Below are 26,042 nucleotides of genomic sequence, written 5' to 3' on the forward strand. Positions count from 1 at the left end.
CTAGTTCCAAACGACGTAAAGTTACATATGATCCACCGAAATCGAAGAGATATGATGGAAATAAACACTGGGTTGTATGGGGAGACAAAGGTCGATGCCGTCTTTGTAAGACAGGAACACCCTTATCAAAATGTGAAAAATGTGGTATCCACCTATGTTGTAATACAAGTAAAAATTGTTTTCTAGCGTATCATAAGTAAGTGATTATACTACCAAATAATATTCTTAATAATAAAGGATTAAAAGATAGTTTTCAAAAACTCGCTTTCATTTCTAAGGGCATGAAATACTTCTTCAACGGCCCAAAGTTGCTTGTAAGCAACTTTCAATATCTAGTGATCCGATATTTCCAAAAGTCCAAAATTTTCAAAATTCCTTAATTTAGGTCTAGTAATCGCGGGAATGATGAAAAAAAATTTTCTGATAGCCGGTTCAGGTGCGGGGCTGAAAGGGTTAATAAGTTATCAAATGAATCGTGTAGTATCGATGATTATCAGCAGGCACAAAATGTTTGGACAACATTTAATTGTTCCAATTTATTAGATTATTTATTATTATATCGAAAAGCAGATGTGCTACTCCTCAGTGACATTTTTGAAAATTTTAGAAAATTATGTTAAGGAATTTATTGACTAGACCCTTGTCAATATTATACATCTCCAGGATTATCTTGGGACGCAATGCTCAAAATAACTAGAATAGAATTAGAATTGTTTACTGATGAAAACATGCATAATTTTATAATGTCGGGAATTAGGGGCGGGATTGTTCAATGTTGCAAACGGCGTTCAGTTGCTAACAATAAATATTTAAGTGATTACGATGCGACTAAGTCTTCAAATTATATAATTTATTTATCTGTTAATAATTTATATGGTTATGCTATTTCATTTTTTTATTTATTTTTTTTTATGCTATTTCACAATTGTATGTATATTTAGTACAGGGTAGTTTTCATACCTATCGGTGACTAGGGTTTCGAGATATAGGCCAGAACGTGAACCCGGGCACCCCTAGAATGTGTTTATACAATATGGATATCAAATGAAAACTGTTGATGAGTGCTTTAGTACAGGGTAGTTTTCATACCTATTGGTGACTAGGGTCTCGAGATATAGGCCAAAACGTGGACCCGGATACCCCTAGAATGTGTATGTAATATGGATATCAAATGAAAGCTGTTGCTGTGAGCTTTAAAGTAATTTTCATTGTGATACTCGATTTAGTCGCATCAACATGGCAATACTGATAGGAAGGAGAAGGGGACCGAGAAAGAGATAGAGTGAGACGAAGATAGAGATAGATGAAGCGAAAAAGACGGAGGGAGGAGTGAATAAAAGGATTAAGAAAAAGAGGGGGAGCGCAGAGTTAGACGGAAAAGCTTATTAAAATGTATGCAGATAGACCAAATTTAGGGCAGAACTATGTCTACCGGGTCTGCTAGTTTGAATATATTTACAAAATAACTCAAAGTTAAATTTGATGCTTTCATGCGTTTCTATAGATTTCTGTAAAAGTGCAGATAATTCGTTAAAATGTTTTTAAAAAAAATGTTCAACAATTAAATCATTGGGTTGATCGTTTTCCAAAACGTATGTCTCAATACGATTATTAAACATAGCGTTAATACATTTAACATTACTATTTACATTATGCATACAATTCGTTTTATGCATATTTGTTCTCAAGTGGACTGCCCATACATTTTGTTTCACTTGAATTTTACAGTGCTCGCAAAAAATGGGGGCTTTTTTTATAACTTGATGTTTCATTGTAATATGTCTAACTAAACTCCTCTTCCGAGTATATATCTTTTCACAAGAACTACACGGATACATTTTTATTTTTTTATTAATTGGCTTTTTCGAGTTTTTTTCATTTGAAATTCATAATGGTGAATATGCCTACAAAAAGCAACGGTGTTAAAGAAGTAACGGTGTATAAGTATTAAAGTTTATTACTGTTTACTAGAAGTGATCCTGGTTAAACACGGCTGAAAATCCTTATAAAATGTTTATCCGTGAAATATAGATGGGTGCTTAGCGGCTTTAAACAATTTACTACATTTTTTTACCGAAAAGATGTCCAATTTATATGCATTGAGACAAGTAGCTCTTATCTAAATGTATGTATATGGATGGGTGTGTCTGTGTCGGTATCAGTGATCTGCAATTATTCATTCTTTAAGGTTATTAGTGGACTAACCAAAAAATTAATATTAGTGCGTACGCAAACAAACAATTTGAAGCACTTATATCCACTAAAACACATTTACATAGTCATGCTTCCTAAAATGAATAACCGCTCATAAGCCACGAAGCAGTTCAGTACTCAATTGTCTTATTGAGCAAGAAAGTCAACTGTGTTATACGAAAACACTAATTTGAATCAGTATGACTAACAGTACAATAAAATGAATATAGTCATATCAGTCTTCTGACGCTAGCAACACAACGATGTACACGAAACTAAACTGAATACAGCGCTATTTCAATTTATACTCAACAATGTCATATATGTATTTTCTATTTTATGTGCTAGTCACTCATAGTATTTGTCTGTACTTGACTAAGTACACATTTAGACACAATTTTTTGGCTTATGACTAAGTGCACTAATTTTATTAGTACTCTAAGCAGACCTCTAGTCGGTATGTATTTTGCTGTTATATATATATATCTAATTTATATGCTGTCATGTTTACGGCTAAGCTCTGCTAAAGGGAAAAAGCTCTAAGCTTTTTCTTATACATCAGCCAGAACACAAACCGGAAGAATGGATGCGCCACCTAGCGGAATTGGTTTGCTGTATATATATGTGTATCGGTGTGTATATACTTTTCCTTGCACATTTTTCCTTTCACCATTTGGTCTAGAATCCACTTTTCCCTACTACTAGTTAGACTTCAAAGTAATTTCTCTTGTTGACTAGTGTTATTAATTTAGAAAATAATTTAGTATACAAAATTTTCTTTTTAATATTTTTTTAAAAACAAAAGTTGAAAAAAGAAATGCAGATGGGGCGGAGAGACGGTGGGTTGTGGAAAACGAAGGGACATGATAAGAAAGGGTATTGAAAATGCAAAGGACGAAAACAGCGAGGGTGTGCTAAAGGGAGAGGATGGGTTCAGAAGGTCCGAGAGCGAAAGGTAAAGTAAGAGGAAGCGAAGGAGGAGAAAAGGATCGACACTAGAAGGCCGAAAAAAATGCAAGGAAAAGGAAAAAGGGAGAAGATTCAAAATATAGATAATTAGATGCAATGGATGATGGAAAATAGAGGGGTGGAGGGGAATCCCGGAAAAGGACGGAGGGGAACCAGACAGATGGAGAGGTAGAGTAAAAACACGAAAATAAGAGGAACACTGTAAGTTGAATCAAGTGTTCAGCTGCAACGAAAATGATGTCCCTTCCTTGGCAGAGAAAAATATCATTCAAAGGATTAGATTACATTAAAACTGCTCGTGGAGGGGTTTGCCTTAACGTCCAAGGCTCGATTACCTTGGTCCCCATTAATTCTGTGTGTACACTTCTTCCATTATATGGGTTATGGCACTTAGATGCAATGCAACTCCACTTTCGAGTTATAATGCAGGTAACCGGTTACTTAGCGAATCCGCAGCGAGATCCAAGGCTTGCCTCGCTCTCATTGATTTTAATTATCATATCTCCGATTAAGCCAAAAATCGGTATAGGGTACGTTTATATTCCTCACTGCCAAAAGATGTACAACAATGTCCTTTCTCCAAGTCAAAATTAAGGGCTGAGGCCAATCTTTTCACCCCATTTAAATTTTAACATATTTCCACAACAGTTCGACATCTCAAGAGACAAGATGAGCACTGCCCCACGCGTACAATTATATTATAATTGTACACCACTCTCGATGGGCATCCGTTACTCCTTTTGGTATCCGTGTTCCGCCATTTATTCCAATTAAAGGATGTAAGCAATATTTTCAACTGCAGGAAGCATATTTCAATTAAAAAAAATCCGAAAGCTCTTCTCCTAGCATATATGGTAACCACTGGCGCAACACTCCCCAAAGGGTCGTTCCCAAAAATATTTATTTAGTTGCCGAAATATACTATCGTTCTTTATCCAAATTCGTTCCCGCCAGTGTCAAAATACTTGAACAATGTTGAGTGTGATATACTAACCTTAACCATAAGTGAAGAGGTTCGCTCGGAAGTGTTGTAGAATTGTGATACGCTGTAGATCAATCGCACTGTTTGGAGCAGCCCAAGTATTGATCGCTTCATGCTCACCTACATTTAAATATAAATTGAATTATTTCATGTTACCTAGCTACAAGATAAAACTTACCGGATCGTCCAAATATAAAGAGTGACAACATGATTCCATTGCTTGAATAAACTTCGAATTGTCGTGAGCTTCATTGTAGCAAAACGTTATTTTTCGATCGGTTTCCTTCCAAATACGGATGACGCGCGAACCAGCCAAAAAAAGGCAATGCAATGTATATTGCGCCTCACGTTCCTGCAAATGTGCTAGAAGTTGTGAAAATTGGGCAGCCCGCTTTTTCCAATACTCCAATTCATCTTGCGGTCCACTTGAATCATTCTCCTTGCGGAGCTGTTCACTCTCACCAAGTATCTTCATAATACCTTTTATCCAGTTATTTACGCGTTCTTCTAGTTGTGCACAAAATTCTTGATCCTTCGCCAAATCTTTGACCTCTTCGACACTTTCAATCTTTTCGAACATATCGCATTTATCATCAAAAATATTCACATGATCGCAAACTTGTTCACAAACACGTAAAGCACTGCAAAAAGATCTTAAGCTCGGCAATAATTGACCTTTGATCAAACCGCAACTAACATCTTCTTCATCGCCCTCAAGACTCGGGAATGCCAATGCTTGCATGAAAACATACTCGATAATGCGTTCGACTGAGGTAACTAAACCGACGTTTTTGCCGTCAATAACACCACAGCATCTGGAAGGTATTTAAAGGAAAAATTATTATACTCCATAAATAAGTAGTAAATAAATGTAAGGCGCGATAACCTCCGAAGAGGTTAAAGGCCGAGCTTCTCTTCCAATTTGCGTCGTGCTTCTTTTAAAGTTTTCTACAGATTTGTGGGACGGGACGTACTTGTTTTATGCCGACTCCGAACGGCTCCGAACTAAGAGCTTTTCATGGCACAAATACACTCGGACTGCTTGCCAAACACTGCCTAGGGGCGACAATTTTGATGGTGCTTTGCCCGGGGCGTCAACCCAAGATCTTTTGTGTGGTAGACGGAGCAGGCTACCTTTATCTCTATATTTATTTATTTATTTATTTATTATTTTTTTTTTTTTTTTTCGTATTAATCTAGAAAATGTAAAAATATTCACACAGATTACAAGACGTACTAGTGTTTAAGCGTAAAAGCTAAAAATTAACTAAAAGTTTAAGTATATAAATCATTTAAAAATAATTTAAATATGTATTTTGTGGAGGAAAAGTCCAGACCCACAGGCGTTGAAAGCGTATTAAACTCTTTAAAGCTCTAAAAATCGGAGCACTAGACGCGTAATTTGTTCCAACCATGTCCAGCCAGAAAGTATCGTGATTTCGTAGATATATATATATAAATTTCATATCACAATGTATTGAGAAGGGTTGGGAGAAATGAGGTAGCGAGGTGAAGATGAGGTGGGAACAAAGAAGAAAAGGCAAATCGAGGAGCACAACGTTTGGGACAGGGACTGTGTGTGGAAAAATAGGGTGAGAGGGAAGGACAGAGGGCGAGAAGAAGAGGAAAAGGAAGGGAAGGGAAGGAAAGAAAAAACTAGGTAGATGAGAGGCGAAATAATGGTGTACAGGAAGCGGAAGGTATAGAGGGAAGACGATAAGCGAGAAGAACAGGAAAATATGGGGCATTGAATAGGAAGAGGATGGAGATGTAAAGAAATCGGAGGAGGGATTATACGTAGACAGCAAGGCAGAAGGAGGGAGAGGAAAAGGCTAAAAGCGAAAGGAAGGGAAAAAACGGGAAATGGAACATAATACTAAAAAGGAAATGGTAAATTAAAGAGAGGGGATATATATCGGTAGTAGGGACCAACGACGATATCTTCTAATAAATTCTACCATTCGAACAATTATGTACACTGTAATAGGATGAGGATTTAAATTACGTTGGTTGATTTAGATTTGGTTCTTTAGGCAGTATTACTGCAATCTCTCTAAATTTCAAATCTTGGATATAATTGGACCTCGGACCATTCTTGTGATTATATCTTCTTAATGTCAAAAAAAAAAAATTATTACCTTAAGCTTTTAAAACTAACTAGCAACTCCCCCGCATCTTGCAGAATTCTTCTCTGCAGCCGTATGGTTTATGCTACAGATACAAATATTCGCGGCTAGATTTTTGTTCTTTGTAGGAATTGAATTACATAATGGACGTCTCGTGGTTAGACGCCCAGTAACGTAAGTATTTACTCCATATTAATTTTCCATAACTGAAAGTTTCGTTCTATATATTTTGAAAATATAAGACTGTCTGTCAGGGTCGAATTTATATTGGATTGAGTGCTTAGTTATCAGGCTTTAATCAAACTTACAAATCCTTTTGGAAACCTTCTTCCGGCAACTGTTTTGAAGTATTCACACGAAAAATGTAAATGCAAATCCCGGTGAAAGCACAAGTCCAGCCATCAGTGAGAAATAATTTTTTCGGTTTCGATGGGGCAGCTCCGCTAGGTGATGAGCCTACACACATAAGAACATAAAATAAAAAGGGCAATGTATTTATAACAAAGATAAAGTTGATATTAAATTTAAGCAGTATAAGACTTTTAAAGAAATTATATCAAACGGCTATCACTATCTACAGCACCTAATTTATTATGTTATTGGGCCAGAAGAATAGATCACAGTTTTAAAGAGAAATTCTCAATTAGAAACAACGAAAAAAGTCAATTTTGACCCAAAATGCAAATTCATTCATTACTAAAAAACTGGAAGGCAATTCACGTTTTGGGAAGTGATAAAATAAAATGAGTTTTCTTACATTTGAGCAAAACTGTTTTTCATGTCTTTTTTCATTTTATCACATTCTTTTACACGTAACGTGAATTGCCCTTCAGTGCTCTAAATAAACATGTCCATTATAAAGGAAGCTGAATTATTTTTTTGATTTTATAAATATACCCTGTGGTGTTTTTGAGCTACTCGATGCTATTCCACTGCGCGACGGTCCTGGTTTATTGGGATCCTGCACAGCTTGCGTTTCAGGCTCGTCCACCTCTTGATAAAACCACAAAAGTTTGTTTTTCATGTTGGGCAGAAAAAGTTGATTGATTTCATCCAACTGTGAGAAATAAATGAACTTTTATACATAAATATAAATATATGTACACAATATAGACGGCTGAGTGAAACATCCGCCTTATTTTTATCAGAATTTGTTTTAAGAACCAAGTACTTAGGAATTTTCTTTAAATCTATCTCACAATTACAATATAATAATAAATTCAATACATTTTGAGATATGGCGTTTATGGAAAAAAATCTGAGATAGGGCGTCATTCAACCGAATTCTGAGTCAGAGCCATAGTGCAATAAAATCAGACAGGTGAAGTCAATATTACAAAAATAGTCGCATTTAACAAAACTCGCCTTCGTAACTTTGTGTTGCTTTTTAAATTTATTTTTTTCAGTATCATAAAAAATACTACCCACATGCCATTCTTCAGTATGAAAGTAGTACAGGAAAAGAAGTCCTGCTGTTGTATTTCCTTTTGTGGAGAGCGTTATTTACTTTTTGTAATTGGTATTGGTATTGCTTTGTAAGGGTATTGCTTCCATTCTTAAGACTCTGGATCTTCAGAGTTTCAAATTATATACAACTAATTAAAATGGAAACAGACCGTTGACGTCAATGAGATGCCTGATAACTCGGAACAATATGATGATGTTGCGGGTGAGTATTTGGGATGCTTGTAATACGAAAACTCGGCATTGACTGTATACTGTCCCAAGACCCAACATTTACCTTTGTAACCCAAGCGTCAAGAGGTAGGCTCATTTAGCAGAATGAGGTGATTGGTGTAAAAATATATAACAACGATGCTTCAAAAGGTCAGAGCTTTTGAATTTACGTGATGGCAAAGAAGAAGTATTTGGCTTATAATATCTTCATTTTGAACAATTCTGGCCATCCCAATGTGTAGAGCAACATAAAATACTTGCAGCCTTATGATCAAACCCGACAAGCGTCACTCTTAGTATCCCTATCTTTCCACCTGCCTCTCTGCTGTCCCATCCTCCCCTTCCACTCTTATTTACCAACCTTTGCGTTTTTCCAGTTCACCCTAATCGGCCCCACTAGTTTTTGAAATTCTTTTATTTTTCCCTCTCTTCTTCTTGTTCGTCCTGTTTTCACTCTTATCGAAGTCTAACTCTCACTCGTACTCATAATCTTGCCCTAATGCTTTTTATACTCTTCCTGTTACCATTATTCTCATTCTCCCTATTGCTCTTGTTCCCTTTACTTTTCCGACTTCCTTTAACATACTTTACTTTTACATTCTCTACTCTCCATTTTCTCTTTTCTTTCATGTTCTCTTTTCCGCCCATTTCATTACTAAAGTAGTAACAAGTAGCAAAATAGTACCAAAAAATTCCCTACCAACTACTTTTAAAATCATGACCGGATTAAGAGGGCCCGAAAATATTTGTTGTTGTACTACTGACTTCACATGTCCACTTTTATTGCATAATGGTGAAAGCGTTTTCGAAATGGCAACCGAGACAAAATGATATTCCACCCAGAAGTATAAGCTTTTAGTAAAAATTTTAAAGAGGACTCTTTTTTTGAGGCTTTTTGATATTTTTTGGCGCCGATACTGTTGACAAGCCCGTTTAAAGTGAATTTTCCTACCTATATACCTACCTTCATTATTTGTTGGTGTTTTTCTTTAATTTCTTTAAATACCTACCATGTCACCCTCGAATATATAATCCATAAGTTGATGTCTAGGCAATTGAGTCGCATCGATCAACAATTGGAATGTAAATTCCAAACGAGGATCCATCTCCCCACGTCGAGCTTTTCTTTCGCATTCTTCACGTCGGCGCTGCGCTTCGTCAGCATCGGTAGCCATTTGCGAATAATGGTGAATTATGTTGTTTTTATTTTTTTTTTTTCAGTTACGAAAATGATTATCCCGACTCACGTAATGAAATCAAATAATTTTAAATTATGCATGTATATGTATGTATATGTTGATTTTCGATAAAAGGCGTTACCATTTTATGCAATAAAAAATTGTGTACATTTTTTTTGGCGGCGCAAGAAAATACAAAATATCGTTAAAAATATAAAATCGTATTAGTTCACAAAATTCAAAAAGTATGTACATATGTATGTATAAATGTAAAATGTGCTAAGCAAAAATTCAACTGAGTATAAATTGTGAGTTATATAATTTATACCCAGCGCCTTAACCAAAAATAAAATAGTTAGGCAACTCACAAAATATCCTGTTTCAATCGAATTTTATATTCGAAACATTTGAACAAACCCAATTCTTAAAATTTTACATGAATACGATACTCTCGGGAATTGCCCAAATATAAAAGTTAGGCTTTTCACTGCTAAGGGACACTAAATACCTATATCACAAAAACAAAAAAGTTGTGCGTTGAAAATATGTAACAAAATAAAAATTGCTTAAAAACACTAACTAAAATGCATTATTAGTTGGTATTGTAATGAATAACAAAAGTAATGCTCAAAATTCAAAAAACCGTTAAAATTTTTCTCCAGGAATAATAGGAAAATTCCTTAAGTAAAATAGAGAATGTTTATGTTTGGAAGTATTGGAGCCAATCGGACGATTAAGCTATAATGTACATTTTCCCACCCCCGTTCCGCTTTTTATGGAAACATCCTGGAAATAATGCGAGGAACTAACTGTTCGCTTATTCATCATAATTTTTCCATGCTTTCTTTTAAACTGTAAATATTTTGATTCCCTAGAGGAATTCCCTTCAGGAATGCTACATCCAAAACAAAACTTTTTTAAAAATATTTATGTTATAGTATATGTGGAAAACTAGTCTAAGGTCTAATTGTAAAATCTGTAATGAAAAAAGTAAAGAATATAAAATTCAATTATTGGAATAAAATGTTAGTACAAGTTTTTCAAATCAAAAACTTTATTAATGTGCTTTTTAAAAATATGATGGAAGTTAATAAATAATGCGGAGTTGCTATCGTGGTTTTTGATATGAAGCTATTTCAAAACATAAGTCCTGGTACTTAAACGGTTTCCCGTTATTTTCGGGCTGCTTGTGCCCAAAGAGTTTGCAGAACTGGTTTAACGATTAATCGGATCCAAGGTGCAGATCCTGCTTTAGTAAAAGTTTTTTAAAAACGGGCTCGCCCCTCTGCAGATGTTAAGCGAGGCCTCTGAGTGATTTTAGAGCAAATTTTGTCGGTAGTCGTCATTAGGTTGCATCCGATCGCCGACAGGGTTTAAGTGTTAGCATAACTGTTCCATCAGGGTGTACTGATTTTGAACCTTTATAAATGCATTACACGTTTCCGGCACGAAACACACGCTCATTTATTCGATTCCGACAGAACTTTGTCAACGTAAGCGATACTCTGTAGTAGGGTTTCGTCAGGTTCGACAAAGCATTCACGTTTCACCACAGCTGCGAAACACCGACAGAGAGGTTTTAGTTTTATTGTACTCATTGACCAGCTGCCTGGGTATTGCCGTCTCACAATATCACGTTCTGTCACCAAGGATGCAGCTTCTTCTGGGAAATGTGGCCTTGTTCTCTATAATATGTAAACGGAAAAAATCGAGCCTTGCAATGATCTTGCGAAACACACGCTGCCCTTGTCGGGCATCATTTACCGCGCTGCACGTCATATCGTTTATTAGCTCCGCTAACATCTCTCCCCTGCTATCTAAGAAGAAATGTCAAAGGTCGTGAAGGGTGTTAAAATTGTCAAAAATAATGCCACTTTCACCAGTGGGTATTGCACTGAAAACAGAGCGAGGGAGGGATGTAGATGTATTTAGTTCCAAGACTATGAAAGCGTCAAATAAATAATATAGCCCCCATTTCCCCTCTACCGATCTCCTTTGAGAACGCTTTAGTCATTGCAAGTTCGCAGATGAGATATGCCGACTAGCTTCTTCTCTGGTAGCGCTGCGATGTAGTTCCCAGTCAAACCGTTATAGAATTTTAAAATGCGAGGGCGAAGAGGTCGTCCCTTCAGGGGTAAGGACGGGTAAGTACGCTTTGATAATGTAAGACTTAGTCCGGTGTGATGCCATAGTCCTATTCTGTACTTGCATACGGTGTGAATTTTTTTAATGTAAGTTCTGGCTTTCAACCTCTTATGAAAGCATAAACTCATTCACTTTAAATGTATCGTCCATGCAAAAAAAATTACTTACGTTACTTACATACAACACTCTGTGTAAGTATATAATTAATATACCTACATACATACATAGCTAATACATACATACATACATACATATATTGACATACATATGTAATTATTATAGTCATAATATTGTGTGAAAAAAATGTCAGATCTTATAACGGATTACATAACAGATGCCGACATTAGCTAGTGAACTGATCACAAACTCATATTTGGCATTTAGATATACATAGCTTATACCAATTAAAATCCTTAACAAATAAATGGATAAATTCCATTAAGTGAAATACAGGAGCTCATTAAATTTAAAAAGTTTAAATTTTGAATCTGTATTTATTTTAAAACTGTTAAGTATTTAATCTATATAATTGCATTTCACCTGCACTGCGTCGCCACTCTCTTCCTCGTCCTCGGAACTACTGTCGCCTCGTATGGCCGCCGCATGTTGGGCGAATTGTGCCCGAGTGGTTTTATGTACAAACATTCCGTAAGCGCTGCGTAACGCATAGAGCGCACAAAATGCAAATCTTTACGCAGGCACCTAACGGTAACTTGTAATATATAAATTTTGTTATTTTATTTTTTATACTGTATGGGAATTCAATCGTATATGCGGAAAGACTTTGAGATTTATTTTACGGAAACTGCACAGCAAATGTCAATGCATCGATCAAACGAGTTCGCATCCATGGGAATTTTACAAGCAATCGAAGGACATTCGCCCTGTAGGAAAAATTAAAGGACTTATTTTTTTACTAGGAAGACTGTTTTTTTCCTACCTCCCCTCCTCCTCCCCTCTCAATCTCTCTTTCACGAAGTTCGGTACAAGACTTTGGACCATATCAAATCACTTGAGTTCGTGCATGGTATAATTCTGACACAGCATTTATGAGCTGCAAAAAAACCAGAACATATTTATTTTGGCCACGTATGAAATTTGGTGCAGGGTATTTGTTAGCTTTAGTGGTTGCTTTGGAAACTTAATAAATATTATTTGATGTTTGGCTAAAGAAAAATTATCATATCAGAACTTACCTTGACGAGTTTAGGGCCGAGCTGTAGTTGCAAGCTGTATCCTTTTTTCTTCTACAAAAATTGGAGGGCTCCAAAAAGCGTTTGAGAAACGATCTATGCACTTTAAACTCATTTTTAGGGAAGTTGTCGGAGGTTAGCAAAAAGCGTTAGATTTAAGAAAGGTCTTTTTGTTTTCTTGACACCGAAATCGAACACTTGATTTGGTACTTGCTAGTCAAGAACTTGTCCCAATATGCTATATCTTTCTTCGAATTCATGCATAAACTTATTGGTATATTTCAGAGCTCTGATTGATTGAGCCATGTCCGTCCGTCTGTCCGGACATCCGTCTGTCTGTTAACACGATAACTTGATTAAATTTTGAGGTATCTTGATTTAATTTGGTATGTAGGTTCCTGGTTACTCATATCAGATCGCTATTTAAAATGAACGAAATCGGACTACAACCACGCCCACTTTTTCGATATCGAAAATTTTGAAAACCCGAATTGTGCGATAATTCATTACCAAAGACGGATAAAGCGATGAAACTTGGTAGGTAGGTTGACCTTATGACGCAAAATAGAAAATTAGTAAAATGTTGTGCACCTATATAGCTAAGGCCCACTCTCCTTTAAAATACTCACTAACACCTTTAACTTGATACCCATATCGTACAAACACATTCTAGAGTCACCCCTGGTCGACCTTTATGACGATTTCTCGAAAATGCGTCCACCTATAGAACTATTGCCCACTCCCTTTTAAAATACTCTTTAATACCTTCCATTTGATACCCATGTCATACAAACACTTTCCAGGGTTACCCTAGATTCATTTTCCTACATGGTGATTTTCCCTTATTTTCTTTCCAAAGCTCTCAGCTGAGTATGTAATGTTCGGTTACTCCCGAAATTGGCCTTCCTTACTTGTTTTCTTGAATATTTGAACATTTTTTTGGCATTAATTGGCGGTTATCTTAAAGGAATGCATACGAGTATCTTGTCTCGAGTTTTAATGAAAAATAAATTTTAAAATATTCAAGTTCGTGTGTAAATGAAATTTTGCCAACCTTGGTGTATGGATCGTCATTATTTACAAATGCTGACAAGATTCCAGGCTAGCTGAATATGAATACCAAATCCGATTTTTCATTTTGTTCCTTTTTCCTTACATTTTATTTACTACTAGAAGACCCGGCAGACGTTGTCCTGCCCTAAATTTGGCCAATCTGCATACATTTTAATAAGCTGTTTCCGTCTGACTCTGCCCTCCCCCCCTCTTCACTTTTTCCTAATCCTTTTATTCACTCCTCCCTCCGTCTTTTTCGCTTCATCTATCTCCATCTTCTTCTCATTCTATCTCTTTCTCAATCTCCTTCGTCTTCTCTCTTTTCTCTCCTCTCAATTTCTTCTCATTCTTCTGCATCCCTTATTGCCTGTCCCAGAAGGTGGTATGTATTTTATTCTAGTCCCAGTCCCAGTCCCACTCCGAGTCTCAGTCACAGTCCTAGTCCTAATCCCAGTCCCAGTCCGTCTCTGGATAATATATTACTCTGTAGTAAAGCACTCATCAACAGATTTCATTTGATATCCATATTCTATACACTCATTCTAGGGGTACCCAGGTCCACGTTTTGGCCTATATCTCGAGACCCGAGTCACCCAGGGGTATGAAAATTACCCTCTACTAAATCACTCATCAACAGCTTTCATTTGATATCCATATTCTATAAACGCACTCTAGGGGTGACCGGGTCCACGTTTTGGCCTATATCTCGAGACCCTAGTCAACTAGTCACCTATCCTATATTTCAAGTTAGATCAAACTACACACGGGGTGCAAAACAAATTCAAAATCAGTTCAGTAGTTTAGGAGTTCATTGGCCTCAATTGTGTGACACGTGTTTTTTATATATTAAGATTATTACTATATTAGTACAATAAGATAGTATAATAAGATATTAATATCTTTTTTGGTACAAAGTTAACGGTAACAATTTTGATATGGTATGGACCCATTATATAAAATTGCATATAAAACAAACAAAAAAACCAGAACAAGGGGTATGAAAATTGCCCTCTACTAAAGCACTCATCAACAGCTTTCATTTGATATCCATATTCTATAAACGCACTCTAGGGGTGCCCGGGTCCACGTTTTGGCCTATATCTCGAGACCCTAGTCAACTAATCACCTATCCTATATTTCAAGTTAGATCAAACTACACACGGGGTGCAAAACAAATTCAAAATCAGTTCAGTAGTTTAGGAGTTCATTGGCCTCAATTGTGTGACACGTGTTTTTTATATATTAAGATTATTACTATATTAGTACAATAAGATAGTATAATAAGATATTAATATCTGTTTTGGTACAAAGTTAACGGTAACAATTTTGATATGGTATGGACCCATTATATAAAATTGCATATAAAACAAACAAAAAAACCAGAACAAAGTTACAAATAAAAAATTAAAAATAAATATAAAGAATAAAAATAATTGTAAGTTTTGAAGTTAATTAATTGTACTTAAACGGCTAATACCTATTAGACACTACTTTATTTTTGCTTGGATTCCAAGCTAAAAAACTGACGAAGCCTTATCGGAAAGTCAAATTACAAAAACAATTTCCAACGAGAGAAAGAGAAAGAGATAATTTGACATGTTTTGTTTTAAAATCTGCCTTCAGTATATATTGCCAGAACGTGAGAGGTTTAAACTCAAAGTTAACAGATCTATATTTAAAATCATTTCACTGTAATTACAAAATTATAGCTTTTACTGAAACTTGGTTGAAACCACATGTTTTTGATTCCGAAATTCTTTGTGACGAGTATCAGTCTTATAGAAATGATCGCTTAAACAGAACCGGGGGTGGTGTTTTGCTGGCTGTACATTCTTCAATACCATCCGAAGAGGTTAATTTACCAGCTACTGATGACATCGAATTTAGATGCGTTCGAATCCTGCTAGACAGAGGACGGATTTACTTAGTCGTTTGCTACATTCCTCCCTCATCTGGTCAATCAGTGTATATTAACCTGGGTCGATTTGTATGGACGAAAGTTAACCGATATCGCGCCATCGATTTTTCGATAGGATTTGGGCTCAGGAAAAAAAGTTCCACTACGCATACCCAAAATATAATTTTCGAGCCGGCAAAAAAAATGACGAAAGAGTAAATTTTTCGACCAAAACACTCCCCAAAACCCAAAAAATATTTTTTTTTTCTTCAAAAAACTGTTGTAAAAACGTTGGCGACCACGCCCACTTTGTGGTCATATAAATCGTGCCCGAGATGGTCGGGCTAGTATCATAATAGTGCTTTGTTACCGGAACGTATCCGGAAAAGGACCATCAACATCGTTAACACTCACCCAAAACCTTCGGGGAGTGTCTTTATCGTTAATACAACAACAACAACAATAACAAAGCATGTACTTTTAGACTGAATGAATTAAATAAATAAATAAAATGCGCGCACAAAGAAATGCCTAGTAATTCAGATTGATAATATTGACAGGTTGACTTAGCACATTCTTTTTAACCGCTGACGACTTAGCACATTTACACATAATTGCCCACAGCACTTAAAAATTAAAATATTTTTTTTTGCGATCGATGTATTTTGAATTCTTAAAACTGAATTTAAATAAAATAATTAAAATAAAATTTTTCAAAAAAAGTGACTTAGCACATTTTCACATTAAGCTAAAGATATATGTAAGAGCACACAAATAGGTATATAATGTTCGGTTTCGTCGAAACTTAAACTTCCTTACTCATTTTCTATTAAATTCAAACCATACGATCTCATTCAAAAAAGTTTCTTCATTTTGGTAAAAATTCCGAAGTACTCACTTGAATCGAATATACTCGATACTCGATACCGGTGTTGGACCCACCCGGGGTAATTTTTTATAAGCGCGGCCGGAAACCGCCAACACAGAAAGGCGTTCTGCGCAGAAATACTGTGGATCGCACCCCCGGTTTCGGAGGGACCCGCGGGTAATTTTTCTATTTTCCTTTCATATCTTCTGAACGAATTAAAATTTTTATTTTCCACTTCGGATTATTAATACTGATGTCAAGACGCGTCGTTTGACACCTCTCTCGATATATTTGGTAGCGTATTAGCAGTCGACCCCTTAAATAGGCTTTTACCCAATAAAACAATAATAATTAGGAATTTGTATTTTGTATAGAAGATTGAGTTCAATGAGGGATTTTGTGTATAAAACTTGGCTAAATATTTCATTAAGCCCCTGTGTGGAATTGGTATTACAGAGTTACAAAACATTGATTGCCTCCAAAAGCACAAAATCTATTTAATATTATTACAATTAGAACGATTCAAGATTTTTAATTCGCATTCCATAGATAAGGGTTCGACGTTTTAACTCGACTTTCACTCTTAAAGTAATTTCTTTTTAACTAGTATCATGTTATCATTTTATTTTTTTAAGTGAATACTTATTTGATACGAAGCTAAAAAAATATTAAACTTGGGGAAATTTACACCAAAAATTACATTTAGGGAGGCTTTGAAATCTCCTGTTTATATAACTTCTGAAAACTAATCATGTTTTTAAATTGGATGTAGCTTATCTTTTATTGGAAACTAAGATCCGAATTATACCGTAACATACGTAAATTGCATATTCAACAAAGAGAAAATAGTAATTAATTAGTAATACTTCTCTGTAGGAAACCATTGTGGATAAAACAAGTATGATATCTTATCCGTTATCCGTCAACTGCCTGACAGGATGTTTAAGATGGCTACATTTTAGCATTTTGACAGGATGTTCAATATGGCGGCGCATAGGGTCGGCTATCTTCAGCGGGTGATAGAAAGAGAAACAGAGTCCACGATATTCACTTAAAACATCAGGTGATCGGTTCTATTTGTAATTTTGACGTCTATGCTATAGAGCTGTATACCTTGTTTACAATGGCTGTAGATATCAAACTTGTCTTATCCACAATGGTCCCCAGTTTATCATTTTCACTAATAACAGATGATATAAAAACCCCCTCAATTTTGTTAAAACTTTGGCAAAGTAACGAGGAGTTTCTCCTGTTTTGTTCTAAAACCAAGCAAGCTGCCCAGAACAAGCCGGCCAAACAACTCATTGTTGGTAATATAAACAGATCAATGCTGTAGACAAAACAACATATGGTTGTTGTTATAAACCCCTCAGCAATACAAATAAAACCAATCATTTCTATCATTAGGAGCTTGTTAGTGTGAATGACAAAACTACTAAATTTTAATATCATATTGCTTTTTGCTGTCATTAGCAATAATAACAGCCCGAATAAATAAAAAAGAACGCAATGAACTTGGTTAAGTACTTTATTAAATAAAAAGAAAATATGGTTACATTTACTAAATATATTTGATCATATTGTTTTTAAAGAGTTTTTAATTAAGTAATTGTTTTTGATATTTGGTATTCGGTTTTAATATTGTGGCAACAACAGCAATGGCCGAAACACAATGAAGCACTGCTACAACAACAACACAATGAGGCAACAAGACCGAAGTGTCAAACGGCAGTGTGTTAGAAAAAGAAAAATAAAGACAGAGGGCTGAAGGCGAATATGTACGATACTAAAATATGTATTGACATTTGGGTCCCATTGTTTTTTTTTCGTGGGCTGTCCATAGCGTTGAGTTTTTAATGTTGGAACTTCTTCCAAGGCGAATTCAGTAGAGGTGGTGTTATCCCATCAGCTGATTGCTTCTTCTTAATAATTTCCCATACAAAGACTTGTACAACAAAATGTCAGTTAATCAAAATCAAGGAACTTTTTCTTTTCACTTGACATTCTTCTGCACGGCGAATTGGTTGAATCACCTGGTATAGATTCGCCTTGTAATGAAGTTTTTCATATACATACATATATACAAGGCGAATCTATACCAGGTGGTGACAAAGCGAACTTAATCAATTCGCCGTGCAGAAGAATGTCAAGTCAAAAGAAATTTTCATAGATTTCGATTATCTGACCTTTTGTTGTACAAGATTGTTGTTATCAAGAAGAAGCAATCAGCTGATGGGATAACAACACCTGGTACTGAATTCGCCTTAACATATGTACATAGATGCGTTCAACGCAATCTTATGCATTCCAGTAACATCGCCACAATCAACAAAGACCGCCAACAACCGCCAATTTACTGCTTCAAGTGCATTTTTTCAGTTTCCACATTCAAATCACCAGTCTCCAAAATTAGCAGCGTTAGAAGAAGTCAAGGCGAATCCATGCCAGGTGGTGGCAAAGCAAATTCAACCAATTCGCTGTGCAGAAGAATGTCAAGCCAAAAGAAATGGTTATTGATTTCGATTAACTGGCATATTGTTGTACAAGGCTTTGTATGGGAAATTATCAAAAAGAAGCAATCAGCTGTTGGGATAACACCACCTCTACTGAATTCGCCTTGGAAGAAGTTCAACATTAAAAACTCAACGCTATGGACAGCCCACAAAAAAGAAACAATGGTGCCCAAATGTCAATACATATTTTAGTATCGTACATTAGTGATGGACGATATGGCTATTTTGAGCTATCAGTGAAAATAGATATGGCTATTTTTGAATCACGGCTATTTTTTATAGCTATAGCGATCGCTTTATTTTAACAAGCGATTCTCTACAGAAGATATGATGGGCGATACAGCGATTTTGAGCTATCAGTGAATATAGATATGGCTATTTTTTACAGCTATGGCGATCGCTTTCATTTATCTTTGATAAGCGAATCTGCAATTATTTGTATACTTGGATATAAAAATTGAATGTTTAAGTTTGTTTATCGGAGTAGATTGAATGTTATACATTAATTTAATTTAGTATACAGAATATATGAACCAAATTGGAATAAAAAGACGAAAATATGTACCTTTTATAGTAAACTGATGTAATGTGAAATTCTAATATGTTCAGTCTCGTATTACACTCAATGAGATGAAACTAGCTGAAATAGATGTCTATGCATCTTTGTTTTATAAATTTTGCTAATTGAAAATGCTTTGATTTTTAAATGTAAGATGAATCAACCCGAAATAAATCTGTATATGTAACACCATAAAAACATGATTTATTTACTATATTATACTACACCCATGTATTCAGAAATACTCCGTATGAATTTATTCTGAAAGTTGTATTTGGCTGCATAATATTTGTATAGTAAAGTGAATCAATTTTTAATGAAAAATACAGAGGAAAAATATAGCAAATTCTCAAAACTATTATAAAAATATTCTTTAGCAGAAAATTAGCCACCCACTTCAGTGCCCTAGAAATTAGCCGGAGAATTCAACCATATACAAACCATATGACAAAGCTTGAATTGCATTCTCCCAAAAAACTTAAATTTTGAGTTAATCTGTTTACAATAAGACGAGTGATATATGTTTCTATAATTCTTTTATTTTTCCATCAAAAACACAGGTTTTATAAAACTGTTAACGGCTACAGCCTAGAAGTATTAACTTATGAATAACACATGCATTAGTTTCATGTCCGAATCAGTTTTAGCAAGTGTAAAAATGCTATTGTTTCTTTGTTTAGGCCAACGTCCCATCTTATTTCTATACCCTCCTGTGTTTCCGATCCTTTTAAATTTTTATCGTATTCTGTTTCTAGGCGCACAAGTGTATTGATAACCATATTCATAACGCAATAGCACTTGTGATGGTTCAGTGTCTATACCTGGCTTCTCTAAATCCTGAAATGTTGCATCGATATTTTCCTTCCATAATTGCTCTAATTTGTTTATTTGTGCTGCTGATATTTGTCGTGCACGCCACTGCTCTTGCTCGGTAGGCACCTTAACCAACCACGGCAAAAACGAACGATCAGTTATAAGTGGCTTCCATTGTTCTTGATCTCAATTCATATACATTACGTACGCCACACGAGTAAAATTTTAGTACCGTTTCTCGAAGTGGATCTTCAGAATGTAGGGTGACTTCCCTATGTTTAGCCCTCACCGAAAGTTTAACAATTTGGGATCCAGATGTGCTTCCACGCCCATTGCAAAACCATTTTTTGCAATTATTGCACATCACTTCGTCGTCGAAATTCTTGTTGCACAAGTTTGCTTTGTTCCGTTCGCCGTTTCCACAATTTCTCTGCACAAAAAGCATACTTTTTTCGCCCTTATTTACCACTATCTGTTGACGAGAAATTTTTTTCGTTGTGCAGTTCTTAAGACAACTAACCCCATTTTTCGATAATAGCTGGCAAACTTTTGTAAAAGTATATTTTTTCCAATTTTCGAGAAAATTATTCCTTTTTGTCGCCAATAAACTTTTTTACTCAGTTGGAAAGCAAAGCACACAGATGAGTAGTGATGAACGATATTTCACTATCGATGATTGCATCCCCGCTATCAATATTAGTATTAGAATTTCATGCTAAAGGAAAATCGCCAATCGCTATAATCGCTATTGGCGATATTCTGCCAGAGGTGATTGCCATTCAAAAGAATCGAATGAAGGAAAATCGCCAATCACTGATATATTTGGATTGCAATAGCTATAGCTATTAGCGATTTGTCAATATCGGCGATGCAATCACCAATAGCGAAATATCGTCCATCACTATCGTACATATGTATTCGCCTTCAGCCCTCTGTCTTTATTCTTGTACAGGTTTACAAGTTGGATATGTTTGAGAAGGAAATAATTCCTTTCTCTTTCTAACACACTGCCGTTTGACACTTCGGTCAGTGTCAAACTAGCGTGAAACCTGCGTGGAACATGAGTTTGACACTGAACGAAGTATCAAAATTACCGGGGTTGCTGTCGTCGAAAGTACGCAGGGAAACAAAAAAGGAGCGGAATATCAGATATGGATTGCTGTGATGGTAAATTTTTTTTAAAGAATTTAGTATGAAAATGTAAAGTGCACCTATATGGGTCCTACAAAAAATTATACAAAAGTCTTCAATTCGGGTATCTGAGGACGGTTTGAAAAAAACGTTCTTTACTATTTTGGATCACCTGTTAAATCGCTGTTCAATGACTTAATAGTGTTTTCCAAACATTTTTGCAGGGGACTGCTATATTGAATTGTTGATATATTTTGAAATGTTAGCTTATCTGGCTGCTCATGTTTTCTAAATTTAATCGATTTTTAAAATGAATATTAATATGTAATCTGATTTTCTGTAACATATTTAAAAGAAAAGTTGGTTCGAAACACAAATGAGTAGTATAAAAATATAAAAGAAACATTTTTTCCATTCGCGACAGCCGTTCCCCTGTGAGCTATTATTTGGCAGGTAGGTATGGCAATGGATAAATAGAAAGATTTTTCACTTGTATGAATTCACAATGATTATTCCGACCATTTTAGCACGTTAGCCATCTCTTAAATGCCAAACTATTTAAAAAAAAAAGCTAAACCAGCCTTACGTGAATTTTAAAATATTAAAAATAAAACATTCCAATAAAATTCCACTCGACTGCTGTATGGATTATCATCCTATCTTGGCTGCTATTTCGAAAACGCCCTATCTCACAAAAGTTTTGAATAACGCTTCTTTTCAGAATTTGTTTCAAAACGCCAAATGAGAGAATTTATATGATTTAATAATCGGGGATTGCCCGTATTGCTTTTTTTTTTTTTTTTTAATTGTATGAAAACATTTATTTGAAGCAATTTTTTAATTTTATAATTTATTTAATAATTTGGAAAAAATTTGAATGCGTTTATAACCATTTCAACTATCGTAGGAGTGCGAGTTCGACTCCCACTCCCGGGTAGAAAAGGCTTTGAAGAGATTTACAAGGTATAATCGAAACAGCTGTCGCCTTGTCCGTCCTGATGTCACGTTGTTTAAATTTTTCCCAAAGTATTAAATAAATTACAGAATTTATATTTATCCTTTTCCACTTGTTCCAAAAATCACTCAGCAAAATATTGCAATTTCAAATTTGTCATAGCAAAGAAATTTATCCAAATAGTGTAAGTTTGAGGTTTTACTATAAGCTATAAGGGTATCGGTCATTGTGGATAAAACAAGTGTGATATCTTATCCGTCAACTGCCTGACAGGATGCTCAATATGGCTACTTTAAGCATTTTGGCAGCGTTCTGACAGGGTGTTCAATATGGCGGCGCATAGGGCCAGCTACATATATTCAGCGGTTGATAGAAAGAGATGCAGAAGGAGACAACGATAGCCAATTAAAAATCAGGTGATCCACTCTATTTGTGATTTTGACGTCTATGCAGAAGTTATCACACTTGTTTTATCCACAATGGTATCGATCTTTGTCAAGGCGAATTCATTACAGGTAGTGTTATCCCATCAGCTGATTGCTTCTTCGTCATAATTTTCCATACAAAGCATTGTACAACAAAATGTCAGTTAATCGAAATCTATGAAAATTTTCATTTGACTTGACATTCTTCTGCACAGCGAATTGATTGAATTCGCTTTGCCACCACCTGGTATAGATGCTCCTTCTTCTTTGTTAAGCGGTTATCAAGGCGAATCCATACCAGGTGGTGGAAAAACGAATTCAACAAATTCGCCGTACAGAAGAATGTCAAGTCAAAAGAAAAGTTTCTTTGATTTCGATTAACTGACATGTTGTAGTACAAGGCGTTGTATGGAAAATAATCAAGAAGAAGCAATCAGCTGTTGGGATAACAACACCTGGTACTGAATTCGCCTTGAGCAGTTATAGATAAGTAGATCAAACAAACTGTAACGAAGCTGGAAAGGAATTATCTCCCCCAGCGGGTTAGGGGGGGTCAGAATATACCCGCGGTAGGTATGCCTGTCGTAAGAGGCGACTAAAATACCAGATTCAAGGGGCTGTGTAGCGCAACCCTACAGGTTGCCAGCGCAACATATAGCTTCTCCAAACCCAATTGTCAACCTCACCTATCCGCGGCGAATCCTGTTTCACTAACAGACGAGGCTCTGGCGACCCTAAGCTCCTTATGGAACTTGGGGTTGGGGAGGGAGGGGATGGCCTGAAGGTTTAATGTGGCCACATAAATCGTTCCCGAGATGGTCGGGCCAGCACCTTAATGGTGCTGTGGTACCGGAGCGTACCGGATCTGTATCCGGCAAAGGACCATCACATCGATAACACTCCCCAAAGCCTTCGGGGAGCAACCTTATCGCTACAAAAACAACAACAACAACAAGCTGCAGTTTTCTCCTTCATTGACATTTTATTCAATCCAAAACATACATAGGACCGCTTTAACTCAGGGTTAACTTGACATTTTGCCGTTCTGTAGATGAGCTTAAAGTTTAATGAAGGTACTTTCCAAAAAAAAAAAACAGTGACGTATCTAACGGTCAGTCTTTGATTTTTTATACCAGTCTTCTAGTTTATCAAATGATTCCACATAAATATCGTAGAGCGTGAAAAGAGCACCAGCTTGTATGGATAAACGGATAAGTCGTGGCGTCATGCCTTTATAAAAAGCTAATAATCCCTCCTCACGATAAGTTTTTACCAAGCAGTCCCAACTATTTTTATATTTAGCAGCTTCAAGGCCTTGCATGCGCGTCTTTAATGTATCAATTGGTGTATTAGCAAATACTGCACTACCACCTGCTATTAGCCCTATCATGACTGTCATCCATTTTGCTGGTTTTTTAGTAGGATCATCACCTTTAAAATAATTTTTAAACGCCTCCATTATACTAAAACGTATTCCATGGTTTGAACATTGGCGTAAAAGTGTGGGTGTAAGACCCATGTACATGCCACGAAAACCTACAGCAGATAAGGATGAATAAGCATTTTATTTAGTGAACATTACAAGCATTGGCCACCGTTTCAAAAGCGGTTAAAATATAAAAATGAGATGGTTATTAACCACACCTTGATTTTTGAGTATTAGACGAGTCGCATGAAACAAGCCACGAAATTGCGGTGTTTCACTTCGACGGTCATGAATAAGTTTCACTTTTAAGCTTTCCATTGGTGTAGTCACAAGACAAGACTCAACAGCTCCTGCGCTCAAACCGCACACAAATCCGTTAAATGTAGAAAGTTTTTTCTGCTCAACAAGCAGAGACTTAAAAAACTCAAACGATCCAAAGCTAAGAAATAAACAAAAAATGTTATTTATTTGGAGATTATGATAAGCAGTATCCTTACGTAACTGCCATTTTGGGTATGCTACCATAAAGCATTACACTCATACCGCGATAGAGGCCAAGGAATCCATATTGTCTTGTGGTCTTTGATAAGCAGTCAACTACGCCTTGGTACTTCTTTTTGGCTCCTACATACATACATTAATGTTGCTAAGTTTGTTCTAAGTTTGCAGTGCATTACCTTTTTCGTCCAATTGCAGTTGAGTCTTTATATATTCGGTTGGAAATGTTATAAGAACCTCGGTTCCGCCGGCCATTCCTCCAGCCAAAATACTTTTCCAACTGTTATTACCCATTTTGCAAAATTTTAAAGCTAGCTATTTGGCATCTTTATTACAAATTTCATACATATGTGTCAAAGAGCTTTTTTGGAACATTTCTTTTTTTTCAATTAACTATATAAACAAATCACAGCTGATAAGCAGGCAATTAGCTGTTTACAGCCTGCACAGTCTGAGTAAAATATAATGGATTTATTATGGATCACGATATTTATTGAAAGTTAAGCATGATCATGGTCCGTATCGCAAAATGTTTACAAATTTTGACATCCATCAATATGGATCGCGGTATTGACCATTGTGGATAAAACAAGTGTGACGTCAAAATTACAAACATTGTAAATTTTACCAAGTAGCGCAACTAACAGCTGATCGGTGAAAATTCGCACATTCACACGCACAGTTCTCGACTCAGTTCCAAAACAAAACTTTAGATTATTTAATTCAAATTTTAAAGTGAGATAATCCTTACAAATTTATGTATACAGAATATATATGGCGTTTTTGTTGTTATTAAAAGAATAGTTTTATTTATATTAAAGCTTTTATCATTTTTTTTTTTTTAACTTTGAAAAATCTCCGAACACCATTCCTTCATTATATGACATTCGACTGCCTAGTCCACTGCCTTCCACTCTATTCGCAACATAACCTCTACTTAAGCTGCCAAACTATATAGTAAACAATGATTACAAATAGATTGGATTTGTAATTGACTATCACTGTCTCATTCTGTATCTCTTTCTATCACCCGCTGATGATAGCCGGCCGTTTGCGCCGCCATATTGAACACCCTGTCAAAACGCTAAAAAGTATCCATATTGGACATCCTGTCAGGCAGTTGACGGATAAGATATTGTAGGTATTATCGATTCCTTTTCAATCTATTTGGTACGTTAAGTTGAATTTTATCTGTACTAGGTTTTTTAATTAGTTATCGAAAAGTTAGTTGGTGATCTCTAGAATTTGTGCAAAGAAGTTTTAATTTGTATTGAAAATTCTAAAAGTTGGCAGAACAGTCGGCAATCACGCAAATACCATTGAACACAAGGCAAATTTTAGAACGTTCCAGAGCTTTCGGCTTCCGTAGTAGTAAAATAAGTATCAATTTGTAAAAAATTTACAATAAATCATCATGCCACATCTCAATGCAGCAGATGAA

General features: G+C 35.7%; 2 protein-coding genes across 2 annotated transcripts in view; both read right to left on the bottom strand.

Moving 5' to 3' along the window:
* Positions 1-9,122, bottom strand: part of Dhc1 (Dynein heavy chain 1) — a 108,255-nt gene extending 99,133 nt beyond the window's left edge. The window contains exons 1-5 of the mRNA XM_067777450.1: positions 8,958-9,122; positions 7,168-7,327; positions 6,579-6,726; positions 4,323-4,959; positions 4,157-4,264 (exon numbers count right to left, since the gene is read on the bottom strand). Of these exons, the coding sequence (XP_067633551.1) occupies positions 4,157-4,264; positions 4,323-4,959; positions 6,579-6,726; positions 7,168-7,327; positions 8,958-9,122 (1,218 nt within the window). The remainder of the gene's footprint in view (positions 1-4,156; positions 4,265-4,322; positions 4,960-6,578; positions 6,727-7,167; positions 7,328-8,957) is intronic.
* A 14,512-nt stretch (positions 9,123-23,634) lies between these two features.
* LOC137238818 (tricarboxylate transport protein, mitochondrial-like) lies at positions 23,635-25,348 on the bottom strand. The gene is made up of 4 exons (XM_067763840.1): positions 24,781-25,348; positions 24,601-24,727; positions 24,322-24,542; positions 23,635-24,213 (listed from the first exon to the last, which is right to left on the bottom strand). The coding sequence occupies exons 1-4, from the start codon at positions 24,893-24,895 to the stop codon at positions 23,783-23,785; spliced, it is 894 nt and encodes a 297-aa protein (XP_067619941.1). The 5' UTR covers positions 24,896-25,348; the 3' UTR covers positions 23,635-23,782.
* Between the last annotated feature and the right edge of the window lie 694 nt (positions 25,349-26,042).

The sequence above is a fragment of the Eurosta solidaginis genome, chromosome 1, assembly GCF_040869045.1.
Source record: "Eurosta solidaginis isolate ZX-2024a chromosome 1, ASM4086904v1, whole genome shotgun sequence".
Taxonomy (NCBI): Eukaryota; Metazoa; Arthropoda; class Insecta; order Diptera; family Tephritidae; genus Eurosta; species Eurosta solidaginis.